The sequence below is a fragment of the Eptesicus fuscus genome, chromosome 4 (assembly GCF_027574615.1).
Source record: "Eptesicus fuscus isolate TK198812 chromosome 4, DD_ASM_mEF_20220401, whole genome shotgun sequence".
Classification (NCBI taxonomy): Eukaryota; Metazoa; Chordata; class Mammalia; order Chiroptera; family Vespertilionidae; genus Eptesicus; species Eptesicus fuscus.
Window position 1 is genome coordinate 13,174,945 of NC_072476.1, and position 23,449 is coordinate 13,198,393.

General features: G+C 48.5%; 1 protein-coding gene across 1 annotated transcript; it reads right to left on the reverse strand.

Annotated features, from left to right (window-relative positions):
• Nucleotides 1-662: 662 nt before the first annotated feature.
• Nucleotides 663-23,431, reverse strand: SLX4 (SLX4 structure-specific endonuclease subunit). The gene is made up of 15 exons (XM_054714667.1): nucleotides 23,336-23,431; nucleotides 20,712-21,422; nucleotides 19,117-19,338; nucleotides 16,518-16,707; nucleotides 15,160-15,378; nucleotides 13,213-13,421; nucleotides 12,771-13,090; nucleotides 11,976-12,189; nucleotides 11,429-11,517; nucleotides 10,369-10,515; nucleotides 9,401-9,570; nucleotides 6,131-8,367; nucleotides 3,227-3,326; nucleotides 2,246-2,653; nucleotides 663-1,792 (listed from the first exon to the last, which is right to left on the reverse strand). Exons 2-15 carry the CDS (start codon nucleotides 21,040-21,042, stop codon nucleotides 1,396-1,398), a joined length of 5,253 nt encoding a protein of 1,750 aa, XP_054570642.1. The 5' UTR covers nucleotides 21,043-21,422; nucleotides 23,336-23,431; the 3' UTR covers nucleotides 663-1,395.
• Between the last annotated feature and the right edge of the window lie 18 nt (nucleotides 23,432-23,449).

The window sequence follows — 23,449 nt, forward strand, 5'->3', positions numbered from 1 at the left end:
TCAAAGCAGCATCTGCCAGTAGCTGTATGACCTGAGCCTGGGTGTCCCTCTAATCGTCTGCCTCTGTCCTCTCCACCTGGTCACAAACCAGGACACAATGTGTGTTCAAGGAACCCCATTTCACCTCCCTGAATGCTGCATGTCTGAGGCCCAGCTCACAAACCCCCTCTAGGAAGCTGTCCCTTCAGGCCACCTGAGCAAGGACCCTCATGCCGGGCACAGGACAAACGGGTGTGTCTCCTCCACTTGTTTCCCTCCCTCCCAGGACCCTGCACCAGGCAAGAAAGAGCAGCCTCACAAACTCGTCCTATTGAGATGTAGATTCTGACTCAGTGGGTCTGGCGGCCTTGGCCTGTATCTGTGACAAAGTCCAGGTGAGGCTACTGAGCTTGGGCCTCCTTTGAGCACCAAAGGCTGGAGCTCAGCACCTGGTAAAGGCTCTTAGTGTGGTTGTATGGACAGGCAGCTGTGTGGATAAATGAACATCTATTATCTAAGAACTGAAGCAAAATGCGGGGCCAGAAAGCCTGGATTACCCCTTGAGATAAGGAACAGGCACAAAGGCCTTCTGCAGACATACATTGGGGACAGCACAGCAGGGAGCTGTGAGTGATGCTCATGGCCTGTTTCCCTCCTTATGTTTCTAGAGTGAAGTTAGAAGGTTTTCATAAAGCATTTCTGTTTTTATTGCACATCGTATAAAATGGACGACACTATATTTAAAACAGACAAGACACTCACAAGGATGCAGAGACCCAAACTCTTCTTTTCCAGGCCTTACCTGTGTTTCACTGCGCCTGAGGATGGAGGCAGCTCTAACACACCAACCCAACCAGGTCACAAAGAACATGCTTGTTCTGGGGACTTCAGAGCTGTGCTGGGCCCTTCTGCACTGGCCAGTTTGGAGACTGCTGGTGACAAGAAAGGTGTCGGGCAGAATGGTTGGGCCAGCAGAGTACCTGGGGCATGGCAGGGTGGGAGGCCTGTGGACACCTGGTCTGCTGGTGGAGGCTGGGTTACAGAACCAGCGCTGAGGAGGAAGATGGACAGGGCAAACTGGACTGGGTATCCATCTCAAATGGACATACTGCAGCTGATGGGTGTAGAGAGCAAAAGATGTGCCAAGTCAGGCCTCAACCTGGCCAGCTGGCAGAGGCCCTTCTGAAACACACACACTGGCCCAACAGGGTTAAAGGGAGATAAATAGTGGGCACAGATAGAGGGGGGAGGCCAGGGGCCCTAAATCCAGTGGGTGACATGCTCCGAATACCACCCCAGGAAATGGAGTGGAAAGGAAGCTGATCCATGTTGGTCATTTTCACAGAGGGATCAGATATGGTCCCAAGGCCCAGAAATGCTTGTGGAGGCCTGGCTTGCTGAAGGGGTCGCAGACCCTCACAGGCTGCTGACGGGCACAGGTGGGGAGCGGCGGACAGGACCATCAGTTCTGCCTCTTTTTTTCTTGCCCACGGGCAGCCGCCTCTTCCTCTTGAACTTTTCCTTCCGGGCTGTAGCGGTGGTGAAGGTGATACAGTGGGCGTCCAGGAAATCCAGCAGCTTCCTCGTGGCCATGCGGATGCCCTGCTGCTTCAGCTCAGCCTGCAGCTCCGCCAGCTCAAAGGGCTGGTACAGCAGGACCTTGCGGTAGAGTGCTGGTGTGGAGCGGATGTAGCGCCTCACTGCCTCTTCCGCGGCCACTGCCTGGACAGCCGCCTGTGAAGCACTGACCCCCTCCTCACCCTCCTCATCTTCTCCTGCAGACTCAAAGGCCGCTCCAAACTCACAGGAAGAACTGAAAAGAACCAGGTATTACTATTTTGCGGCACCCCTTCCCTTCAGTTCCCCAAGACCAGGAGCCTATTTGAAGAAAAGTATTTCTGTGTCCCCTGTGGAGCTGGTGCATGGCATGGATGAACCCCCAGTGCTGTGTCCCTGGCACTCTAGCTGCTGGCCTGAGCAGGATCTTGTCCTCCACCAGAAACTTCCATCAATGGCAGCAGGCCCCATCAAGAAGGCATGCTGGGCTGGCCCCACTCCCGGGAGCACCCTGCGGGTTGAGGATGTGGGAGCTCCAAAGGACTGCTCAGGGGACTGCCTTTGAACCCCACCTGGATTTTCTGTAGTTCAAACCCAGAAGGCACTGGGGCTTCTGAACATCCACCATTAGGCATCACTTGTGCCAGTGCTCAGACCCACTGGTCAAAGGACCTAGGAAGCCACTGGCCCCGTCCTTTGACCTGCTTACCTCTGTGAGCTTAATGAGCTGTCACTGCTGTCCACAGAGGTGGCCGTGGATTCCTGGGAGGCCGGGAGCTGGGCGTCACCATCAGGGCCTAGAGGCACCTCTTTGGCTGGTGACATATGGGGGATACTTCCACCAGGCTGCTTCCGATGTCGGGGACCCTTGGTCTTAGCTGGTCCCTTGGACCTTCGGGGAATAGGGTCAGACGTGGCCTGCAGCCTGGCACGACCAGCTGCCCTTGAGGCTTTGGAGGTCTTGGTGGCATGGATTTGGCTGCAAGGAGCCTCCAGGGGTACCTGTGAGGACTGGCTCTCGTCCTCGGAGTCTGACTCCAGCGTTTGGTGGGTGTACTGGAATATTTCCTTCAGTTTTAGGACCATCTGGCGTTTGGGCAGAGGGCGTACCCCAAACCTGAATGGAGAAACAGTTGAACTTCAGCAAAGAGCAAACAATTTTCAACAAATAATTTCATGCTGTAACTGAAATCTTAAATGCCTTTTATGAGCATTCAGAGGTTAGCGTCTATCCTGTGTGCCAATTGAGCTTACTCTGAAGAATATTCCAAAAGGGCCATTCCACATGTTCTGAACAATGGTGGTGGCGATGACTTCCCTGGACCCAATGTGAAGAGCAGCATTGATTAGGATTGGATAGTTTTGTTGTTCTTTTAAAAAATCATGTCTCCTTACTCAGATTGTTAAGGCCAGGGTCCCATCTCCACCCACGACATATGGAGACCTGTCACCTGATGGGTAACCTGGAGAAGCCTCATTTCTTAGCTTCTTAGGGGCTGGGTAATTTGGGGAACAGCATGTGGAGAGCTGGTAGGCACACACGCCCCTCCCCCCCACACACACAGAGACCCCCACACCAGAGCCCAGGGTGGATCTGGTGATGGGCCCTACATCTCACAACCTCGCTAGGACTGGTCACTTGCAGGAGGGAGGGACCACTGATGAGCAAGCTTTCAAGAACACTACCAACCTGTCCAGTTCCTTCTTTAGTACTGGGGTCTCCATGATGGAATACCGTGGCATTGGCGTTATGGGCACTTTTGGGGGCAAGTTCTTCCTCCGATTAGCACCTTCCATAAAGAACAAAAGAAATACGTTTTAGTGGGAGGGACCTGGGTTTACCTTTTCCGACCCTATTGATGTAACCAAGAGAAAGATGTACTTGAAGAAAGCCCAGTCCATTTGCTCTGTAAGAGTAGTTATGTTCACCCCCTCACAATCTGACTCTGGATCATGTCTTCCTGTTAGAAAGCATCACCCGGCACATGATAAGGGCCAGGGCGACCTTGTGCAATGCTGATGCTGAGTGAATGCGGCAGAAGCATACGAGTGGTTGCCACAGGCTGGCGTGACAGGGCAATGGCAGTGTCTGCTAATAAGTACAGGGCTTATTTCTGGGGTGATAAAAATGTTCTATGGCTCAGTGGTTGAGCATTGACTTATGAACCGGAAGGTCACGGTTAGATTCCCGGTTAGGGCACATGCCTGAGTTATGGCTCGATCTCCAGTGTGGGGCATGCAGGAGGCAGCCGATGAATGATTCTCTCTAAACATTGATGTTTCTCTCTCTCTCTTCCTCTCCCTTCCTCTCTGAAATCAATAAAAAAAATATATTTAAAAAAAATGTTCTGGGATTAGTGGTGATGGTTGCAGAATATTGTGAACATACTAAAAACCACTAAATGGTACAATTTAAAGGGTGAATTTTATGGTAGGTGAAAATGTCTCTATAAAGCTGTTATTTTAAAAGAAAAATGGGTTTTTAAAAGATAAATGGGACAATTAGGAAAGAATGGACTTTGGTTCTTATCCTTTTTATGAGCATGGAGCCCTCTAAGACTCTAATAAAATCAACAGGCTTTCTCCTTAAAAAATGCACATTTTAATATACAATTTGGAAGAGTTTGTCACCTCAAATTCAGATTAAGGCCCTTGGTCTAAAGTGTACTACAGCTGTTCTCATGGCATCACCTGGGAACTGGTGAGAAATGCAAATTCTTGGTCGTACCCCAGTCCTCCTGAAGCGGAAACTCTGGGGTGGGGCCTGGCCACTTGTTTTTGAAGTTCTCCAGGGAATTCAGATGCCCACTCAAGGCTGAAAGTGCTGGTCAACGATGCCCAATTGGTCTAGGATTTTTTAAGAGGAAATGAAACAACGGGTCAAAGGCAGATGCTCTGTCCATAAGCTCTGCTTCCGTTAACAGTCACTGCTCAGTGCCACCCTGCCCTTCCTGGCTCTCCCTGGACCTGCCCGGCTGGGGAAGGAGCAGCACCTTGAGGGGCCTACACTGGGGGCTTCGATTCTCCTCTATGAATGAAATGAGCTGGGAAGTGGCATCCTCCACTGAGGCCCATAACAGGCCTCTCTCACAGCCCCATCTGTTGTTTTTAAATCGAGATGAAATTCACATAATAAAATTTTAAAGTAATTCAGTGGCATTTGGTATATTCACAGTGTTATGCAACCACCACCTGTATCTAGTTGCAAAATGTTTTAATCCCCCCAGAGGAAATTCCGTAGCCACAAGCAGTCACCCCTTCTACTCCTGGCAACCAATAATCCGCTTTCTATCTATATGGATTTGACTATTCTGGTTATTTCATATAAATGGAATCATACAATATGTGGTCTTTTGTGAGTGGCTTCTTTTATTTAACATGTTTTTAAGGTTCATCCATGCTGTAGCCATGTGTCAGTGCTTCGTTACTTTTTATGGCTGAGTAATATTCCATTATTTGGATAGGCCATAATTTATTTACCTATTCAATTAGTTGAGGGACTTGGGTTGTTTCCACCTTTTATTTATTTTTATTTTATTATTTTGTTGTTAATCCTCACCTGAGGATATTTTTCCATTGATTTTTAGGGAGAATGGAAGACAAAGAGAAACACTGATGTGAAAGAAACACATCAATTGGTTGCCGCCTGCACAAGCCCTGATCAGAGCCTGGGCTGGGGAGGAACCTGCAACCAAGGTACGTGCCCTTGACTAGAATTGAACCTGGGACCCTTTGGTCCATAAGCCGATGCTCTATCCACTGAGCCAAACTGGCTAGGGCTCCACCTTTTAGCTATTGTGAATACAGCTGCTGTGAACATTTGTGTACAAGGATCTGCTTGAGTCCTGGATTTTAATTCTTTTGGATATATACGTAAGAGTGGAATTGCTGGGTCACAACGGCAATTCTGTGTTTAATTTTGTGAGGAACTGCACTTGCCCAATCTTAAGGCATACCCGACACTTGGGCCTCTCAGAGGTGCTGGCTCGGTATTCTGGAGTGGGGTCCATAGGCAGGGATTTTTAACAAGTGCACAGGTGAGCTGTAGGGTCCAAGCAAGTTTAGAAAGCTCTGACTTACTGGTTAAGAAGTATGTGTTTGATAGCAAGCCTATTCTCCCTCAACTATGGAGAGGATTCTAGAAGGCAAGGAAGGGGCCTGTCACAGGTCAGCAGGCCCTACAGCATTGCCACCCCATGTTGTCATTATTGATTTCCTCCAGGGTCCTTAGTGTAAAAGAATTAGCGTAAGTCAGTCAGAGAAAGATAAATATCACATGATCTCACTCATTTGCGGATTATAATGAACAACATAAACTGATGAACAAAAACAGATCCAGAGACAGAGAAGCATCGGTCAGATGCTCAAACCTCAGAGGGAAGGTAGGGGAGGGTGGGGGTAAGGGGGAGAGATCAACCAAAGGACTTGTATGCATGCATATCAGCATAACCAATGGACACAGACACCAGGGGGGTGAGGGCATGTACGGGAGTGGGGTGGGGTGGCAACAGGGGGATAAGGACACATATGTAATACCTTAATCAATTAAAAAAAAAAAGAATGTAAAAGGTAAAAAACTCTCCCCACTACTCACTTGGCTTTTCTAACCCTTCTGATTTCTGAGCTCGATCAGTACTTGGTGTCTGGGCCAGAGAAAGGGCCTCTGGAGACTTCCATTCTTCTCCATCCCAGTCCTCCCACAGAGCTGAATTCAAGAAGCTCAGCCTGCTGCCCCCAGGGGAGCTGGCCTGAGGGGATTTCTCTGGAGACTTCCTTTGGCGAGTGCAGCTTCCTCGGATGGGGGTGGTACTCAGGAGTGCTGGGGAGTGGCAGTCACCGCTGTCTGGGGCCTCCCTGGCCCGGCTGCCTGGGCTACTGGTGCTCAGGGGGCCAGTCCGCTCAAGGTTCAAATTATCAATTGGAATTGGTGAGAGGGGCTCGACATGCCAACAGCAGTCGTCAGTGGGAATGGGGGGACCGCTGTCCAACAGGGAGCTGCTGCCCGCCTGATGGGAGGCTACCTCCTGCTCATCTTCACTGTCCTCCACCTCCACCACTTCGCTCGCTGTGGCCTGACTCGGCGGGCTCGGCCTCGGCAGCGAGCGCTTCTGGAACTGCCCACTGAAATCGGTGAGGCCTCCGGAGGCTGGACAGGGAGTCAGCACAGAAAAGTGCTTGTGGCGCCTGGGGCTGGGACTGGAAGGGCTTCTGTGATTGACAGGGACCAGGCAGGATGACGATGTCTGGTGCACAATTGCTGAAAACTTACTAGCGGCTTTGGGTCCATCCCTGTTTTCTAATGGGGCCCTGGGCTGGGGCTGAGCCATTTCACATGCTGAAGTCTTGGACCCAAGACCCAGGATTTGGGTCTGTGATGAGTGTTCGTGACTTCTGCTGCAGAGCGGGGTGGCAGGTACCAGCCACGAGGTGTCTGTGGTGCTGTCCTCGTCCGGGCTGCTCTCTCGGTTACAGAACAGCTGGGAGGACCCTCTGCCACCCACACAGCCTGGGTTCCTTGACGGCCGCCTCTCCTCCTGCTGCACTGTGGCCTCTCTCTTTGGTGGGCTTTGGGAAGGTTCCTGATCTGCATCAACGTCAATGATGGAGAACAGGTCAGAGAACTTGGGGCTAACTTCTAAAACTTTTTCTTCCAGGGAACCATTAAAAACTGACTTTATTTTGGTTTGTTCTAGCTCTAGCTCTTCATCTGAATCCAATAAAAGGATAATCTCATCTTCTCTGTTCAGGTTGGAGGGAGAATTCTGAGATCTGGAGCTCTGTTGGCCAGGTTTTGCCTGAGTTAGGTCGATGGATGGAGACTTTTCTGGTGAGGTCAGGGTCCCTTTATTTCTGCATTCCAACACAGAACCACGTTCTTCGCCTTTCTGGCAGCCTGGATGGTTAAATAGCGTGAGAAGGCTCCGTCCCCTCTTCTGCTTCAATGGTGTGTCCTGGGAGGCCACTCTGGAAGCTCTGCCCTGAGATTGGGGCGTCGGTGGGGATAAGTCATTTTTGCGATGAGGGTGAAGGTGTGGTTGGCGTGGACTCCTGCCCGGAGGGGGCTGTGATGGGAAGAAGCATGGCTGTGATGGAGGTGCCTGCCGGCGACTAGAGCGATGAGAGCTCTGTCCCCGCCTTTGTTTGATAGTGCCATTGCCTCTCTCGTGATCACTTGTTACTTGGGACGGTTCAGGGTGCCCTCCTGGAGTTGATGAAAAGGAATGTTCATCATCAACATCATCAACTGAGTACATTAAGCGTCCTTCCTTTTCCTCTGCCCAGCGGCCCTGAGAGGAGCGAGAGGAGCTGGTGTGATCCAGGGCTTCCTTTGGGGCCTCTGCTTCCTCCTCTCCACTTGAACACTGGCCCTTGAGTGGCAGGAACATGGACTGTCTCTCATTTTTTCTTTTGGTGAGGCACTCATCTCTTCCCTGCCCAGATGGTTCCATCTGTTCCGTATTTTCTGACTCTTCTTTAACCTGGATGTTTGCTAGGATTCGCCTAGAACCTGGACTGTCCTCCCCAAGCTGGTTAGTTTCTTCTTTGATCTCTGGAGCTCTTTCCCCCTGGAGCAGCTTTCTCTGAGTAGCAGCAAATTCATAAATTTCTTCCATTTCTGCTTCATTGACCTTTTCTCTATCTTCTTCAAGGCCCTCAGATTTCAACAAGGCTTCTGCTTCCTCCTCTTCACCTACCCACATTGACCTCAAGAGTTCTTGGAAATTCTCTGCTCTGGTTTCACAATCCTCATCTTCCTTCTCCTGTCTGCCCTCTGAATCCATCACGACAGATGCTTGTTTACACAGGTGAACAAGCTCACTCACACCAAACCTGCAATAGGAAACGCCATGCATCATCACCGTCCTACACAGAGAGTGCCGCCTGGTGCTCCCAGCACAGGCAAGGATTGGAGCGGAAGTCCTCACAAGGAGGACAAGCATGACTCAGTCCTGGCTTCTCCCTGCTCTCCTGCGACTAGGGTGCATGTGCAACACCCCAGGCCACTTGGTTCTTGAAACAGAGACTCATGAGACTTTAAGGCAGGGCTCACTAACTCCATTATGCAAATGTAAAGGGGCACATCAGGCTGAGCTGAAGATAGCAGCAGCTGGTGGTGCTGCAAAACTGGGGAGCACATGCTGCCTTGAAAGGTACCCAAAGCACTGTGACTGATGCAAACTAAAAGCAGACTAAACCTGTCATGGGTCAGCCCAGGCCAATGAGTGTGCCAGCCTCTCACCTGCTTGAAGGCTCTGTGGTCTCATCAGTACATTTAAAACCCTACAGGCTGAGCCAATGCTTTCCTAAGAATGCATCGGAGGGATGACACGGCCTTGGATGAACAAGTTTTTTTTTTGTTTGTTTGTTTTATCCCAGAGGCCCTCACACCTTGTCAGGAGGTAGAACACCTTTTTTGTTAACTACTTGCCACCTCTCCTGAGATACTGGTGTGGACAAGCTGGGTAGGTGCAAATTCATGGGAGTTGGAATAAACCTTCTGTCCATTTTCTATTTTCTGGGACTTGGGAAAGGACTGCTGTTGATTGATCTTAGTGGTGGGCGATCAAGGAGCAGCAGTGTTTGGGAAGAACTGAGGCTGAGGACCACCCTCTCATCACACCTCGGTGGCTAAAAGCCACATGACTAGGCAGAGGACTCTTCAAGCAGCCTCGGCTCTCTTGTAAGGGTCCATTTCTTTCCAGACTTCCCATCAATATGCCTTGTTCAAAGTCACCACTGGGCATAAATTTGGGATTAAAAGTGATAGAAAGGACTCAGCCCTGATCCTCCCATGAGCCATCAACCTGATAATCCTTGTCAGTTAATGTCAAAGCCATGAAGTAAATGAAAGAACAATGCGGACCTGCAGGCCAGAGAACTGAGGTCAGGGGTCAGCTGGGGAGGCAGGCTAGTGTCTGCAGTGTAGAGATAATGCAGGAACGCACGGGCAGCCTCAGTGCTCACATCACTCAGCAGGACACGCTGAGTTCTTAGATCGCCATCTTCTACAGCGAAGAATCCTTCATTGTTTACCTGAGGGTGAAATAAAGTATAAAGGTTTACCGACTGGAAGGTCATGACTTGGGAAGAAGCAGATGGTCTTGGGTGGGTCCTGTGAGTCTCTACTCTTATAGCCTTAGTCGGGGGGATGAGCATTAGCCAGTGTCACTCCATTTGTTGACCAGAAGTTCTGCAGTTTAAGCTGTAAAACTTCTCTGTTTCAAAATCAAATCAGGGATAGGTGCTCAAGAATCCAGTTGGTTCCCTCTTGACAGACACATCAAAGGCACCAGAACTTTCTGAGAGACCAACAGCAGTTTCTTGGATTCCAACAACACAATATTCAAGTCTAACATAAGTCAACACAGAAATGTCTGTCAGTAGCTCAACTTTATACAGGTCAATTGTAAGTCTTCGTAATTATGCAAATAGAGGGGAAAACAGTTCCGGGAGAGGAGGAAAGGATTTTTATTCAATGGGACAAGAAATCTGATGTTTGCCCATCCCAAAGTCATTTCCTCAGACCACTTCCTAACCTCAAACATGTCTTCTCCATGGAAGTGTAACCTTATGGCAACAAAGAGGAAAAAACATTTAGGGCAGTGTGGGGAGAGCAGGGAGGGACATGGGGAGAGCGGAAATGAGGCAGCTCAGGAGGATAGGAAGACAGAGAGAGAGCCTGAGCAAAGAGTGATGAGGAAAAGAGGGGCAGAGAGGCAAGGAGAGGGAGAGGGAGACAGGGGGAGTGGGAGGTCAACGGAGAAAGACAAAAAGGCTTGAGGGGGATGGCAGGAGCTGCATGGAGGCGCAGCTTGTTCACCACGTACTTACATACTGAATGAGAAGTGGGCATCGGGCATAAAGCACGAACTTGTGGGCATACAGCACTTCCCCGTTGTCCATCTGAAACTGGACATCACTCAGGTGTGGGTTATTTACCATGGCACTGAAGTCAGCAACCAGCAAACCGAGCGAGAGCTGAGACAGGAGGAGAGCCGTCACTTCCGTCTGTCACTTGCCTCTAACTGTGCAAGTTCCCCAACTGGGATGGTGGGGAGTGGGCAGGCGGACCCTTGCATTCCTCTCAATAGGGCTCCTACATTAGGTTCCACCTTTACGTTACCTTAAGTCACTCAAGTGACACGAACAACAAAACATTAACTTCTCAAATTCTCTATCACACTGAGTTGCCTGGCCTAAAATGGGAGGGACCAGCAAGTGGAGAGGCGTGGCTATTCTAATAAAGATGAAGCTGCAGCAGTGGTAGCTGCTGGGGGCTGTGTGCGCTAGGCCTAGTGTTTCACAAACGCTGCTGTGTGGCCATGTAAAGAAATTTACCAGCCCGGTGTAACAGACGAGGCCCCCTTGTCCACATGGTTCAGGGACCCAGCAGACAGGAGCTCCAAGTCCCTTCTCTATGTGCCATGGTCACCAGAACTTGGTGTGATACTGATATACTAATCGGGTGACATCCACTCTAAGGAAAACTAACTTCTCACCAATTCATCACCTAAGAACATGAACTCTTAGGGGGAGGCCTGACCAGGACCAGCACGTCGGAGGGGCACAGCGAGTCATGAATGAATGAATGAATGAAAGGTTGAGAAACAAATGCACAGAGCAGGGGATCTCACAGAGTAATGGTGGTCCCTCTAGGCTGCCCCCATAAGTTCAGTGACAAAAGGGACAAAGCCTTATGGTGGAGCCTCGACAGGGGGACAGGAGGCTCCTGTGGGCTCTTGCCTGGCTCAGCTCAAATACTGTCAAGGATACCAGGGGACTCGTACAAAGGCTTGAAGGCCAGCAGTGAGCTGACCCCACTGAACATACGAGCACCAGCAGCCAAGACTACAGAGTCAGAGCAGAGCCAGGCCCACAGAAAGGTCCTTACCGAAGCCTGGCCGCCCATTTCCAAGTGCTGCTCCTCAGGTGGCAGGACAAACCCAGTCAGTGGAAGGCCACCAGGCAATAGATCCATCCCTGAGAGAAGGATTCATAGGTTAAAAGAACATCACTTCCTGGCAACGTCAGCCTCCAGGGAAAGAGCATCAACGGTGGGCTGAGCTGACCCCAAATGCGCCTGGGAAATTCTTCAGTCGGACTTCTTCAGTGAAAGTGATGCCCACAAATCACTCCTACCACTACCCCCTTCCAACAGAGAGGAAACAAGCGGTAAAATAAACAGAACTAGCCCACCAGTCACTTGCTCTGGATAAACGTCTCTGTCCTTGGTTAAATTTAAGGAAATGGCGATAGACTTACCTGTCTCACATTCACCTTTGAGAACAAAATGAAAACAACTAAAGACTGCCCTTTCATCCCATCATATGGGGATGAGCCAGGGAACCTCAAAAATGAGCTGCCTTCATGGTCTTGGTCACAGGGAGGCGAGGGCCCACAGGGCGGGGCTGGCCCAGGTATCCCATCCTGTGTCTCACCTGTGGTCCCCTTTGAGTCAGCAGAACCCCCGCTGCAGGGCAATGGGCTGGCGCTCAACCCCTCTCTTGCCAGGTCCATGAGGTCCTGCAGGGCCTGGTACTCCCTTTGGCTGGTGGAGGGTGACAGATTCCTGGGACTGGCACTATGGAGGGCAGGTGGTGTGCACACGCCCAGCTGTGGCTGTTCAGACAACACTGGTGGCAGCGTGGGCCCCTATGTGAGACCATGAAAGAAATTGGAAGCCAGAGTGACCACATGACTGCCATAACAGCCGCCACCCAGACGTGAGGGTGAGCCATAGGCCAGCACAACCCTGGAAAGCTTTTCTTCATCACCATCTGTCAGCAGGCCTTTCTGTCACAGTGAAGGCCATGTCTGTGGTATCACATCTGCAGAAGGATCCCTGGGAGCCCCATCTTCCTAATGTCATCTAAATGGTCTCAAGCGAGTGAGTACGGACTCTAGGACCACCTGCATCAGGCTTGTCTGGCTCCTGGGCCCCATCACAGATAGATTCTGTCAGCCCCCTGGGGGCAGAGCCTGGGACTCTGCATTTTAAACAAACTCTCCAGGAACGCAATACATTTGGGAACCAGTGGTCCTCCCCGTTCTTACTAGGAAAGCCATCTAGTGGCTGCAAAGAGAAACAACGCTATAGCTGCCACCTCTAGGCTTCCTCCCCTCCCCGCCCCTCCTAGACCTTTCTGTTCCCTAGCTGTTGATTCCAGTGCCATAATCCTGGGGCTCCCAACCCCTCAGAGCCCACCCGCAGGCATTCGGAGGGGAGGGCGCACCTTGGTGGACTGCTGGGGCACCATGGGAGGCACCAGGCTTGCCGTATAGAAGGACTCCAGAGCCCAGGCCCTGGTCAGGGCGCTGCCCTCCCACAGAAAGTTCCGCTTCCCTTCAGGTGGTTGTAGACTCCTGCTAGCCTTTTCCAGCTCTTCCTTTAAAAGTCTGCTCGCAGGAAGTGGTGGCGTGTTGGACAATTCCACTTCTTCCTCTGCAAAGAGCTGGGCCACTCGATCCTCAATCTGTCTTCCTGTGGTCTCCAAGTCCTGGACTAACAACTGCGGTGGGGTAAGGGGTACTTTCTTCTTTCGACTCTTCTTCTCTAGAGAGAAACAAGTGACAGTCAATAACAGTCATCCACGCAGCCTGAGCCCAGTGGTAAACTGCAGCCAGAGGCAGGATGGCAAGGCTCCCCCGGGAGCCACCACTCGTGGTCACACATACCTGCTGACAGTTTTGTCCTCTCGGGAAAAGCAGTTCCCAGCGGGAGCATTGCAGGTACAACCCCCTGCTCCATCTCGGACCGGGATAGAGCCATGGCCACCAGCAGGTCCTCAGACAGCACCTCAGGCTCATTGACCTTCTGCCTCTTCTGTGGTTCCTTCCTGTTGGGGGCTCCCTTCCGCTTCAGACCTCCAACGTGATTGCTGAAGCTTAAAAGGCAGCCAAACAGAAAGGTTAGTGATGGCCAGAGGTTGGGAGCACTTCCTGTTCTGAGGTGGTCCCCACTGGACCAAAGAGGGCTGGACCTTCTCCTCTGTGGGGGAAAGAGAAAAGGGGCATCAAGTGCCCGGAGCTCACTGTGATCATTCTGTGCCTCACGTAAGCTCACACGATCCTGCGCCACAAGTTCAGCACAGTCCAGACTCCAGAGGGTCTGGGTCCTTCTGTGTGACCCTGCCCAGCCAGGTTCTTGGTGGGTATACAACACCTGCAGCGGTACTGCACCCCCTGGATGTGGTCATACCCTCTGGTAGAGTCAACACTCGATGGCTCCAAGTCAGAACCCTGGATCCCACCAACTTCTGCCCATTGATACTTCAGATGCCCCTTAGGTGCTCCTGGATATATTGGCCATGAAAGGATCCCTTTCTCCTGCAGGGGCTGCAGGGCAGTGCCTCTGCCCAAGGTCTGAAGGAAAGGCTTCTCAGCTTGGGCCACCATCTTGGTCAGTGGGCTCGTAGGCCAATGTGCAGGAACTCATTTGGTTTGGAAGAGATTTACTGAAAGATTTTCTGGCTGAAGGGAACCTATACTTCCCGCTGCCTCCCAGCAGGCTGGGCAAGAGTAGAAGGGTAAAGGTGAGAAAGAAACTAAGGACAACCTCAAGATCACCTTCCCTACAGCTGAAGGGCATTTTGGAAGCACCTCTGGCTTTCACAAAAGCTTGTGCTCTCTGCTGGGCCAGTGATGGCTCCAGAATCCCAGGTATCATCTTAGAAGATCTAAGTGAGCCTAATTCAGTTCTAACAATCTGGGAACCCTGCATGATAATCACCGCCTCCAAGAGAAAAAGGAACCACCCCAACATGCCAGGGCCTGGCCAGCAGGTAGGCTGTACCTAAGGCTCTTAAGTCTATGATGCTAGTGCTGAATGCTAAGATGCAGACAGGATCACCAGTGAAGACTCAGCCTCTGCACTCCCCATCTCAGCACTGACCCAGCTCACATGGCCAGAACCTGTGTGCAAGGCAGTGGCCAGGATAAATAAACCACCCTTGGGTTCCTTTTGCTCTTGACAGCTGTCCAAGGAAAGAAGTCCCAAATCTACTGCAGTCTAGGGCCGATACTGCCTGTGCTCCCTATAAGGTTAGGGTCTATTCTGGCATCCATAGCGACAGGGGTAATGCAGCGCAAAGCTGACCCTCTGCCTTGTGTGTGCCTGTGGTTTGCACACTGAAGACTTGTGTCATCAGCAGGGCCTCCTATGTTAACATTTACGCATTTAACTCATGCAAATATTTTTTAATTAAAGGCCTGTGGTTCTGTCTCACTAACTCTTTGAACTATGCTGAGCAATCTTATATTAATAGTATGAAAATCAGTCTACTGAGACAGAAGCGAGGCTGTTCTACACATGAAATAGATGTAGTAAAGTGAATTACTGAATTCTTAGCTGCTCCAGAGGCACTGACTGCAGGATCCTGGGAATAGAAAACTCTCAAGAGGAAGGACCTTAACCACAGACATGCCCGCACCCACATAGACCATTTCAAAGCCACCTGGGATGCAGAATTTGTCCCCTATTCAATTCCAGTGGAAACTGTGACTGATTTCCACCTATGTTTCATTTCCAGAATCTACTGTCCCACAACACTACATGAGGCTTTATTTTATTTTTAAAACAAAGCAGAGTACTTCTTTGATTTTCTTCCTTTTCATGTGACTCACCTCGATGTCTGTGCTAGTGTGCTGCAGGTCCCCTCAGGCTGAGCTGTTTGCAGCCGCACAGCCTGGAGCAGGAGCTGGGGGTCAACCTCCATCTTCACTGCACACTGCTTCAAGTGACTGATTCTGCTCTTTGAGGTGAGAAATGGCTTGCCACAAATTGGGCATTCAGGGACCTGAGGTACACAAGGTCTCAGTGCCTTTTCAGACTCATCCAAGCACCTGAAGGAAGACAGTAAACATGGGAGAACCACCTTCCCTGGTAATGTGGATTGGAGCAAACATGGATCCACATCCACATGGACATGCTGTGGGCCAAACCTTGTTCCCCAAAAGCCAGTCCCTCCACAGTCTGTGATCAGCCTCCAGACATGGAATTTAGGTGTCTGTTAGTTAAGTTGACCGAAGAAAGAAGAACAAGTTAAACATAAACTTAAGAGTCACCATATGATCCGGCAATTCCACTCCTAAGTATATACCCAAAAGAACTGAAAACAGATACTTAAGCAAACATATGAAATGCATGTTCATAGCAGCTCTATCCACAATACCTAAATGGTAGAAACAACCCAAATGTCAATCAATGGATGAGCAGATACACAAGATGTAGTCTCCCTATACCAGTGATGGCGAACCTATGACACGCGTGTCAGCATTGACACGCGTAGCCATTTCTGATGACACGCGGCTGCATGCCGAGGATGAAACATTTGCTGCTCCTGAGGATGAAACATTTGCGACTAGAGTCTTGGAGTTAGTTTTTTCCTCAAAGTGACACACTACCCGAGTTATGCTCAGTTTTTTGGCGAAGTTTGACACACCAAGCTCAAAAGGTTGCCCATCACTGCCCTATACAATAGAATGTCATTCCACCATAAAAAAAAAAAAAAGAATAAAACACTGACACATGCTACAACATGGGTGAACCTTATAAACACTATGCTGAGTGAATCCACACAGAAGGCCATCTATTATTTGATTCCACTCTGCCCAGTGGAATAGGCAAATTGATAGAAAGCAGATTAGTGGTTTCCAGAGGCTGGGGCGGGGAGGGTTCAATGGAGAGCAAGTGCTAATGGGTACAAGTTTTCTTTTGGGGGTAATGAAAATATTCTAAAATTGATTAGAATGGTTACGTAACTGTGAATATTACTAAATGAAAGCCATTGAATTAATTATTCACTCTAAATGGGTGAATTGTATGATACGTTTTCAACAAAGCTGTTAAAAAATAAAAAACAAAGGCAGGTTGACACCAACACCAGCTACTGGCACAGAAAGGTATCTGATTCCCACTAAGCCAAAGGGGCCCCTGGCTCTGGTGCCGCCCACGGGAAAGGTGACAGCTGAGCTGCTCCTACCGGTTCACATGCTGCTCCCTTCGGGTCACGTTCATAGCAGAGAGGTTCTTTTGACAGATCTGGCAGAAGAACAACCCCTTCTCCTCCAGACTGTCATCAGGTGCGGTGGCTCCTTCCTGCCCAAACTCCTGCTGCAGGGCCAAGGCCACTGCAGTGTCGCTTTCTGTGGCAGGAAGCCAGGGCCCAGACCCTGTGGAGAGGACAAAGATCCATGGGGATGAGCTCATCCTCACACCTCGGCACATCCGTCAGATCTCACAGAGCGCTGACAATGGGTGTAACATGGAGCTGACTCTGCCTCATGCCAGGCACCATCCAGTCAAATGGGGCACTGAATGGGGCTCCTAGAATATGACTTCTCAAACTTTAATGTATGTAAAACTCACCTGGGAATTTTGCTAAAATGAAGGTTCACATTACAAAGGTCCAGGTGGAGCCCAAGGTCCTGCATTTCTAACAACTCCCAGGCAAGGCCGATACTGGTGTTCCAGGACTACTCTGAGTATCGGGTCCTAAAGAACTTTCCTTTCATTTTTCTCATTTCTGCTCAAGTCCGCTGCTTTGGACATGTCAGGTTTACAGGGCTTCTATTCCAACAAATCTAAGTTTTCTCTTCAAAGTTCAACCTTTCCTACTACTCTGACTTTTGTTGCCCATCCTGGGAGAACCAGATCAGAGTGAAATGCCTAGAGATTGTTCCCAAGGTAGCCGTGTCCACCTCTGCAGCCCTCTATCACATCTGATATTGCTGAAGCAGACCCTCAGTGTTCATGAGGGATGGGCCATGAAAACTTCATAAATCCCCAATTCTGCAATACTACTAATGGCCTATCACTCTTTCCACCAAAGCCAGAAAAGCATCATGCTTTATTTTGGTGCTATGTATATGTACATGTACGTGTGTGTGTGTGTGTGTGTGTGTGTATGCATATATATATTTTTTAGCAAAGCAGTGGCTTCTCTCTCCTGAGCATTATTGGGTATGATATGAAGATATATGGAAGCAACTGAGTCACATGTAGGGGAGGTGCTGGGTTCACACACTGGCTGAGCAACTCCTCTGCACCCCTTTGGGTGTTCAAGGACTGATGCCACGGCAGATGTGACCCTGCTACCTGTGTGGACCTTTGGGGTAGCCTGAGAATCGTCAGTGCTTCTAAGGTGAAATCTGCAAGTGCAATACCAAGAGACTATATGCTCCTTAACTCATAGGTCTGTCAGTACAGTTTCTTCCTATTTACTTTCGTTTTGTATATTTTCATCAGAGATGAGGATTCATATTGTTTAGGGGATAAAGAATGGAATCACCGGATATTATGTGCTTCTTGGTGTGGTATAATATGCAGTGTACAACACCTGCAAAGCACTGTTGCCAAACTGTTTAACCTGGAGCCCATGAGACCTCTAGTTTACTCAGTGTAATGCAACACAGGGATTGCATGAATGGGTTAAATGACATCATGTAGAAACAATCCAGCAAATCCAGAAAGTGGTAAATTTAAAAAGACAACTATCCTGTACTCTTCAAAAAGTATCATTAAAAAAAAAAAACACCAGCTCTAGCTGGCTGCTCAATGGTTAGACCTTTGGCCCGTGGGTTCGATTCTGGTCAAGGGCATGTACCTCAGTTGCAGGCTTGATCCCGGCCCCAGTGGGGCACGTGCAGGAGGCAACCAATAGGGAGTGTCCCTCTCACATTGATGTTTCTCTCTCTGTCTCTCCCCCGCCCTTCCACTCTCTGAAAATCAATGGAAAAATATCCTTGGGTGAGGATTAAACAACAACAAAACCAAGACAAAGGGACTGTTCTAGAGTTCAGACCTTAACAGACTACTGGCTAGAGCCATATGCAGTGTGTGAACTTAAAGTTCTGACAAATCCTTGGAAACCAGCTACAAAAACTATCCTTGGGATAATTGGGGAATTGGATACCAGGCAATATTAGGAAATTAGGTGTGACAATGATATCTATATATATAAAAGACTAATATGCAATGTGTCCCCTTGGGAGTTCGACCGGGAGTTCGATTGCTTGCTATGATGTGCGCTGACCACCAGGGGGCGGTGCAGAACGAAGGAAGGCCCCAGCTGGCAGCCGGAAGGCCCCAATCGGCCCTGATCGCTGGCCAGGCCTAGGAACCCTACCCGTGCATGAATTTCATGCACTGGGCCTCTAGTTGTGATTATAAAGGAGAACCTAGGGGTAAAGTGTCATGATGTATTTAACTTACTTTCATATAGTACAGAAGAAGCACATACATTTATAGAGACATAAAAAATATATGGCAAAATGTTAATAATTGTTAAATTTAGGCTGAGGATATAAAGAGTTTGCTGTAATATATTTTCAGTATGGAAAAAATTTAAAATTAAAATTAAAAATTAAAACAAGAGGAAGAGGTACCTTGTCAAAGAAACTAAGTGAGAAATGACCCAAGAGACCCTTTGTTCTCTGGCTAGATGACACGAAGTGGCAAAGGTAGAAAGCCAGGCGAGCCCCCCCTCATCAGAAACACAATGAAGGTTGGTTTCTTCCTACTCCCTTTCTTCCAGAGTTAGAACTTACGCCTGTTGGGAAGACAGAAAACTCGTGTCATACCGTTCCCCGCCATTATCGCCTCTTGAGGGTCCTTTGGAATGTTTTCCTCAAGTGCAGGCTGGAGGGAGCACCCTTCTGAAGCATGTTTCAAACGCTCGGGGTCTGCTCTCTTGAACTGCTGCATTCGCTGTAGGACCATCTCAGCCGCCCGGGGTTTGGAGGGACTTGGCACCGTAGCAGTCAGACAGGGAGGAGGCTGGGAGTCACCGTTAGGAGCAGCCTCTGCAGAGGAAAATATTCACGTGTCTGTTCTAGCTGGAGAAACAAAAGACTCTGCCTCCGAATACAGGTCAGACCCAAGTTTCAAAGAGGTCCTTTAGCAACTAGTTTAGGTTTAACTCTAAAGTTTGAATAGGACTGATTGTTTGTTGGTAACCTCACTGTTTACGGTAATATCAATGTACCTGTCATAGGCAGGAAAGGGAACGAAGAGTGACTGCTAATGAGCACAGGGTTTATTTTGGGGTGATGAATATGTTCTAAAATTAGGTAGTGGTGATAGTTGCACAACTCTGTGAATATACTAAAACCATTGAACTGTATACTTTAAAGGAGCAAATTTTATAGAATATGAATATCTATTAAACTGTTATTAAAGAAATATTAATGACAAACATTTATATCTTTCTAGGTCAGAAGTTCTCCTTTAACTTGGTGTCCACAGAGGCCTCCAGTGGGGATCCGTGAAGTCCCTGAAGTTATACATCAATTTTGCAGGTATATGTGGGAGTGCAGTTTTCTGGGGGAATCATGCATACCTTCACTAGACTCTCAGAGGGAGCATGAGGGACCAACAACATTTCAGCAACATTACTGAAGCCTTATAACAGTCTCTGTGAGCTAAGTCCTTACCACCACTCCACTGAGAGGTCATGCTGACCATACTGGGTAAAAAAACACATTAAAATCAGGAAGTGAAGGTGAGAAAAATGTAGAAACACAACTCAGGTGCCCAAAGACCTAGTGCTATATTATATATGCAAGGTGGTTTTCAGCTGTGCATGAAGAATGTATGCTAAGCATATGGTTTAGTACATCAAGGGCAGGAGAGTAAGAAAGCTACAAACAAACTGCTCCTCTCCTCCCCCCCCCCCCAACCCCCCCAAAAAAGGGAAAAAAGTTGTTTGGAGGAGAAAGGAAGAACTGAAGATTCTCCTGGAACATATGGTACCCACTGTGAAACGAATTCAAGAAAATGGGAGAAGCAGCATTATTTTCATGTTCATGTAACTCATGTCTACTAGTATAATGTAAACATTAGTAGGAAATGAAAAAGAAGAGGGCCCCAAACATAATCGTGTGAAAAATTCACACAGGGCTTATATTTTTTTATGACTATCATTTAAAACAGGAGTCGGCAAACTATGGTCCTCAGGGCTGCCTATTTTAGTAAATGAAGTTTGGTTGGAACACAATTCATTTACTTACTATTGTCTAGGGAGTTGGGGAGTTGACAGAGACCATACGGCCTGCAAAGCCAAAAAAATTTACTACATGGCCCTTTACAGAAAATTTTCCACCTCTTGGTTTAAAATAGTACAAATCACCTCTGGTTTCCTCTATGGAAGTTCTGGCAATGTTCCTGACTGGGTTACCTGTCCGGGTGCTCCATGCACTCCTCCAGAGCATAGCAGAAGCAAGCACACTTCCCTCTCCATTCTCAGAGGGAGCTGGTTCACTCTCCTGCCACTTGGGTACCCCTTGCTTTTTTGTCCTTGTGGCCTGGCTACCAGATCGAGTTTTCCTCTCCCTGGGGCCTTGAAGGGTTTTGCTCTTGGTAGCAGTTGGTTTGCTTGTTAGCTGAGTGATGTTTGAGGACTTTTTTGTCTTCCTTTGCCCTGACACTTCCTTGGTGCCATTCTTTTTCACCCTTTGGAAAAAACTGGCACAGAGTTCCTTAAAGTCATCATCTGACTCATCCATCATCTGACCAGTTTTAAGGCTTTCAAGCTTGTTTTCAGAGGAGTGAGGGTCAGTCTGGGGGTCTAAGAATGAGCCTAGCTGAGCCTCATTCGGAATCACAGCTTCATTAGGGTTCCTCTTTAATTCTCACTGAGATACCTGGAGAGTTTGCAAAATTGAATAAAAAGTACTGTTTTTCCCTCCATAATGATTTAAAATGTCTTTCTTCAAATTGTGCCTGTGTTAAACAGCATGTTTAAAGCTTCCATCTGTTACAGTTCACATTTGAGAGATTTTGTTGTCCAATAGATGCCTCTGAGATAGAATACAATGAACTTGTTGCTCAGGTGATTCTTCAATATCTCCATAGTGATAAAGAACATTTGGTTCATTTAATTTCACATCTGTGGAAAAACAAAAGCATTTAAGTGTAATTAGACAGATATTGTCATTTCATGCCATTTCTTCCAGGAGTATGTGGAGTATAGGAGTAACAATATCCCTGTCAATACTCAGGTACAGCCTGATTAACACAGAGCCATCATCCTATAGGACATCACAACACAACCCAAGGGATACGGGGGGCGGGGGGGGGGGGGAAGATGTCTAGAAATCTATCAAAGCATGTTCTTTCACAGGCAGAAAACCTTGGGCATCTTGAAAGAGTATTGTTTTTGCTGAAATCTGGGGAATGAATTCCATGAAGGGCAGTCACCACAAAAACATGATGATCCCCAAATCCAGAAAAAACTATCAGAGGCTCTATCAGCAGGCAATGTAATGAGAGAGAGAGAGAGAGAGAGAGAGAGAGAGAGAGAGAGAGAGAGAGAGAGATAAAGAGAGAGAGAGAGAGAAATGGGAATGAATATGCCCTTGAACACTCAGGAGACAGGAACAAAGATAGGAATACAGGAGACTCATCCTTCATTGATACAACCAATTTTCCAAGTTTAAAAAGGCCACTTTCCCCATCCTCTCACCCCAGTAAAGAGCTCTCCAAACTCAAACTCAGGTTGCTAGAATGCTGCCCAATGCAAAGGTTAGGCCTTATGGGCATGATTATTTACATCAGCACTGTTTAGTGGGTTTTCAAAAATCAAAATCAAAATTGAATGACTCAATGGAAGAAAGTTTATTTCAAATCCAATAATGCAATCTCCGATATCCAGTTAATCCAATTAATCATCTAGTTATCCAGAGCTGGGCAGACACACCGACCTCAAATCTACTTAGCATGGCTGACTCATTCACATCTTCCATGTAACTCTTTAGAGAAGCTTCCCCTCATCCTTTATCTAAGTACAACCTCTCCACCTCTATTATTTTCTTTCATCACAGTTTTCACAATAGCATTTATCACAAGTTATAATCATATGTAATAGATAACATTTAATGAATGCTTGCTGTATGTCAAGCACCAGTCCAATTGCTTTACAAGTCTAATTCATTGAATCCTTACAACAATCCTATTCCATAGAATCTACTGTCATCCCTTCTTTTCAGCAAGGAATCAAGCACATGAATGAGGAACTGGCTCATGTTCACACAGCTTTTGAAGTGGCAGAGCTGGGATCAAATCCAGGCAGTATGGTTCCAGGGCATCAGCTCTTATGTTTTTATTCATTTACTTATTATCTGTCCCTTGCTAAGCTCAAAACTTGAGGAGGGCACAGATTCATCTATTTTACTTCATATTCTCTTTGGCTGACAGGCACCTGACTTGGAAAAAGTGATCGACAATTATTTGTTTAACTGCAAAGAGTTTGCTATAATCAGAGCGAAGAGATGGTGGGGATTGGAGAGAAGGCTTCAGGGAGAAACTGAGGTCAGTGTCCTAGTGCTTGGAACGTCAGGCTAACCAAACTGAATTTTATCCTATTGGATGTGGTGAGCTAAAGCAAACTCCACCCGCCACACCGCTCTGTCTCCACATCTCTGTTGTTAAAACAGTCTCTCTCCTATACGTACTCAATCAGTATTTGCTTAAGGAAGTAGCGGCTCCTAGGAGACGGCAAGCTTCCAGAGAGCCGGCGACTTGTGCCTCCTCAGTGCTGTACCTACCGCGGCGCCGAGCTCACAGCTTATGCGGAATGAATAGGCAGGTGAGGGGCGGACCCTCTGGCTCCCCTCAGCCGGCGACACAAGGGAAACGGGCCGGGGACTCAACCTGAAGAGATGCTGCCGAGGACTCCGACGGCGAACTACGATCGCCTAACGGACCCCCGGGCAGTGACTCCGTGTGTATCCGGATGCCCCCACCTCTCCTCCCTTCAGACAGCCCCGGCCTCCTCCATCCAAGCGCGGCTCCTGCGTTTACCCGCGGCTGGAAGCGGGCGAGAAAGAGTCCTCTGCCTTCGGAGAGCGAAAAAGGCCCGAGATGTTTGGACCTTCTCCCAGTTACAGACTCCTAGCCCCAAAGCCCGGCCCCTCC

What these genes read in the sequence shown, in the direction of transcription:
- SLX4 (XM_054714667.1), bottom strand. Translation starts at nt 21,042, where the DNA reads ATGATGGATGAGTCAGATGATGACTTTAAGGAACTCTGTGCCAGTTTT. An exon ending in TGCATGGAGCACCCGGACAG is followed by an intron (nt 19,339 to 20,711) that starts GTAACCCAGTCA and finishes TTTCCTCTGCAG; the next exon opens with AGGCTGCTCCTAACGGTGAC. An exon ending in GAGGACAAAACTGTCAGCAG is followed by an intron (nt 13,091 to 13,212) that starts GTATGTGTGACC and finishes GTTTCTCTCTAG; the next exon opens with AGAAGAAGAGTCGAAAGAAG.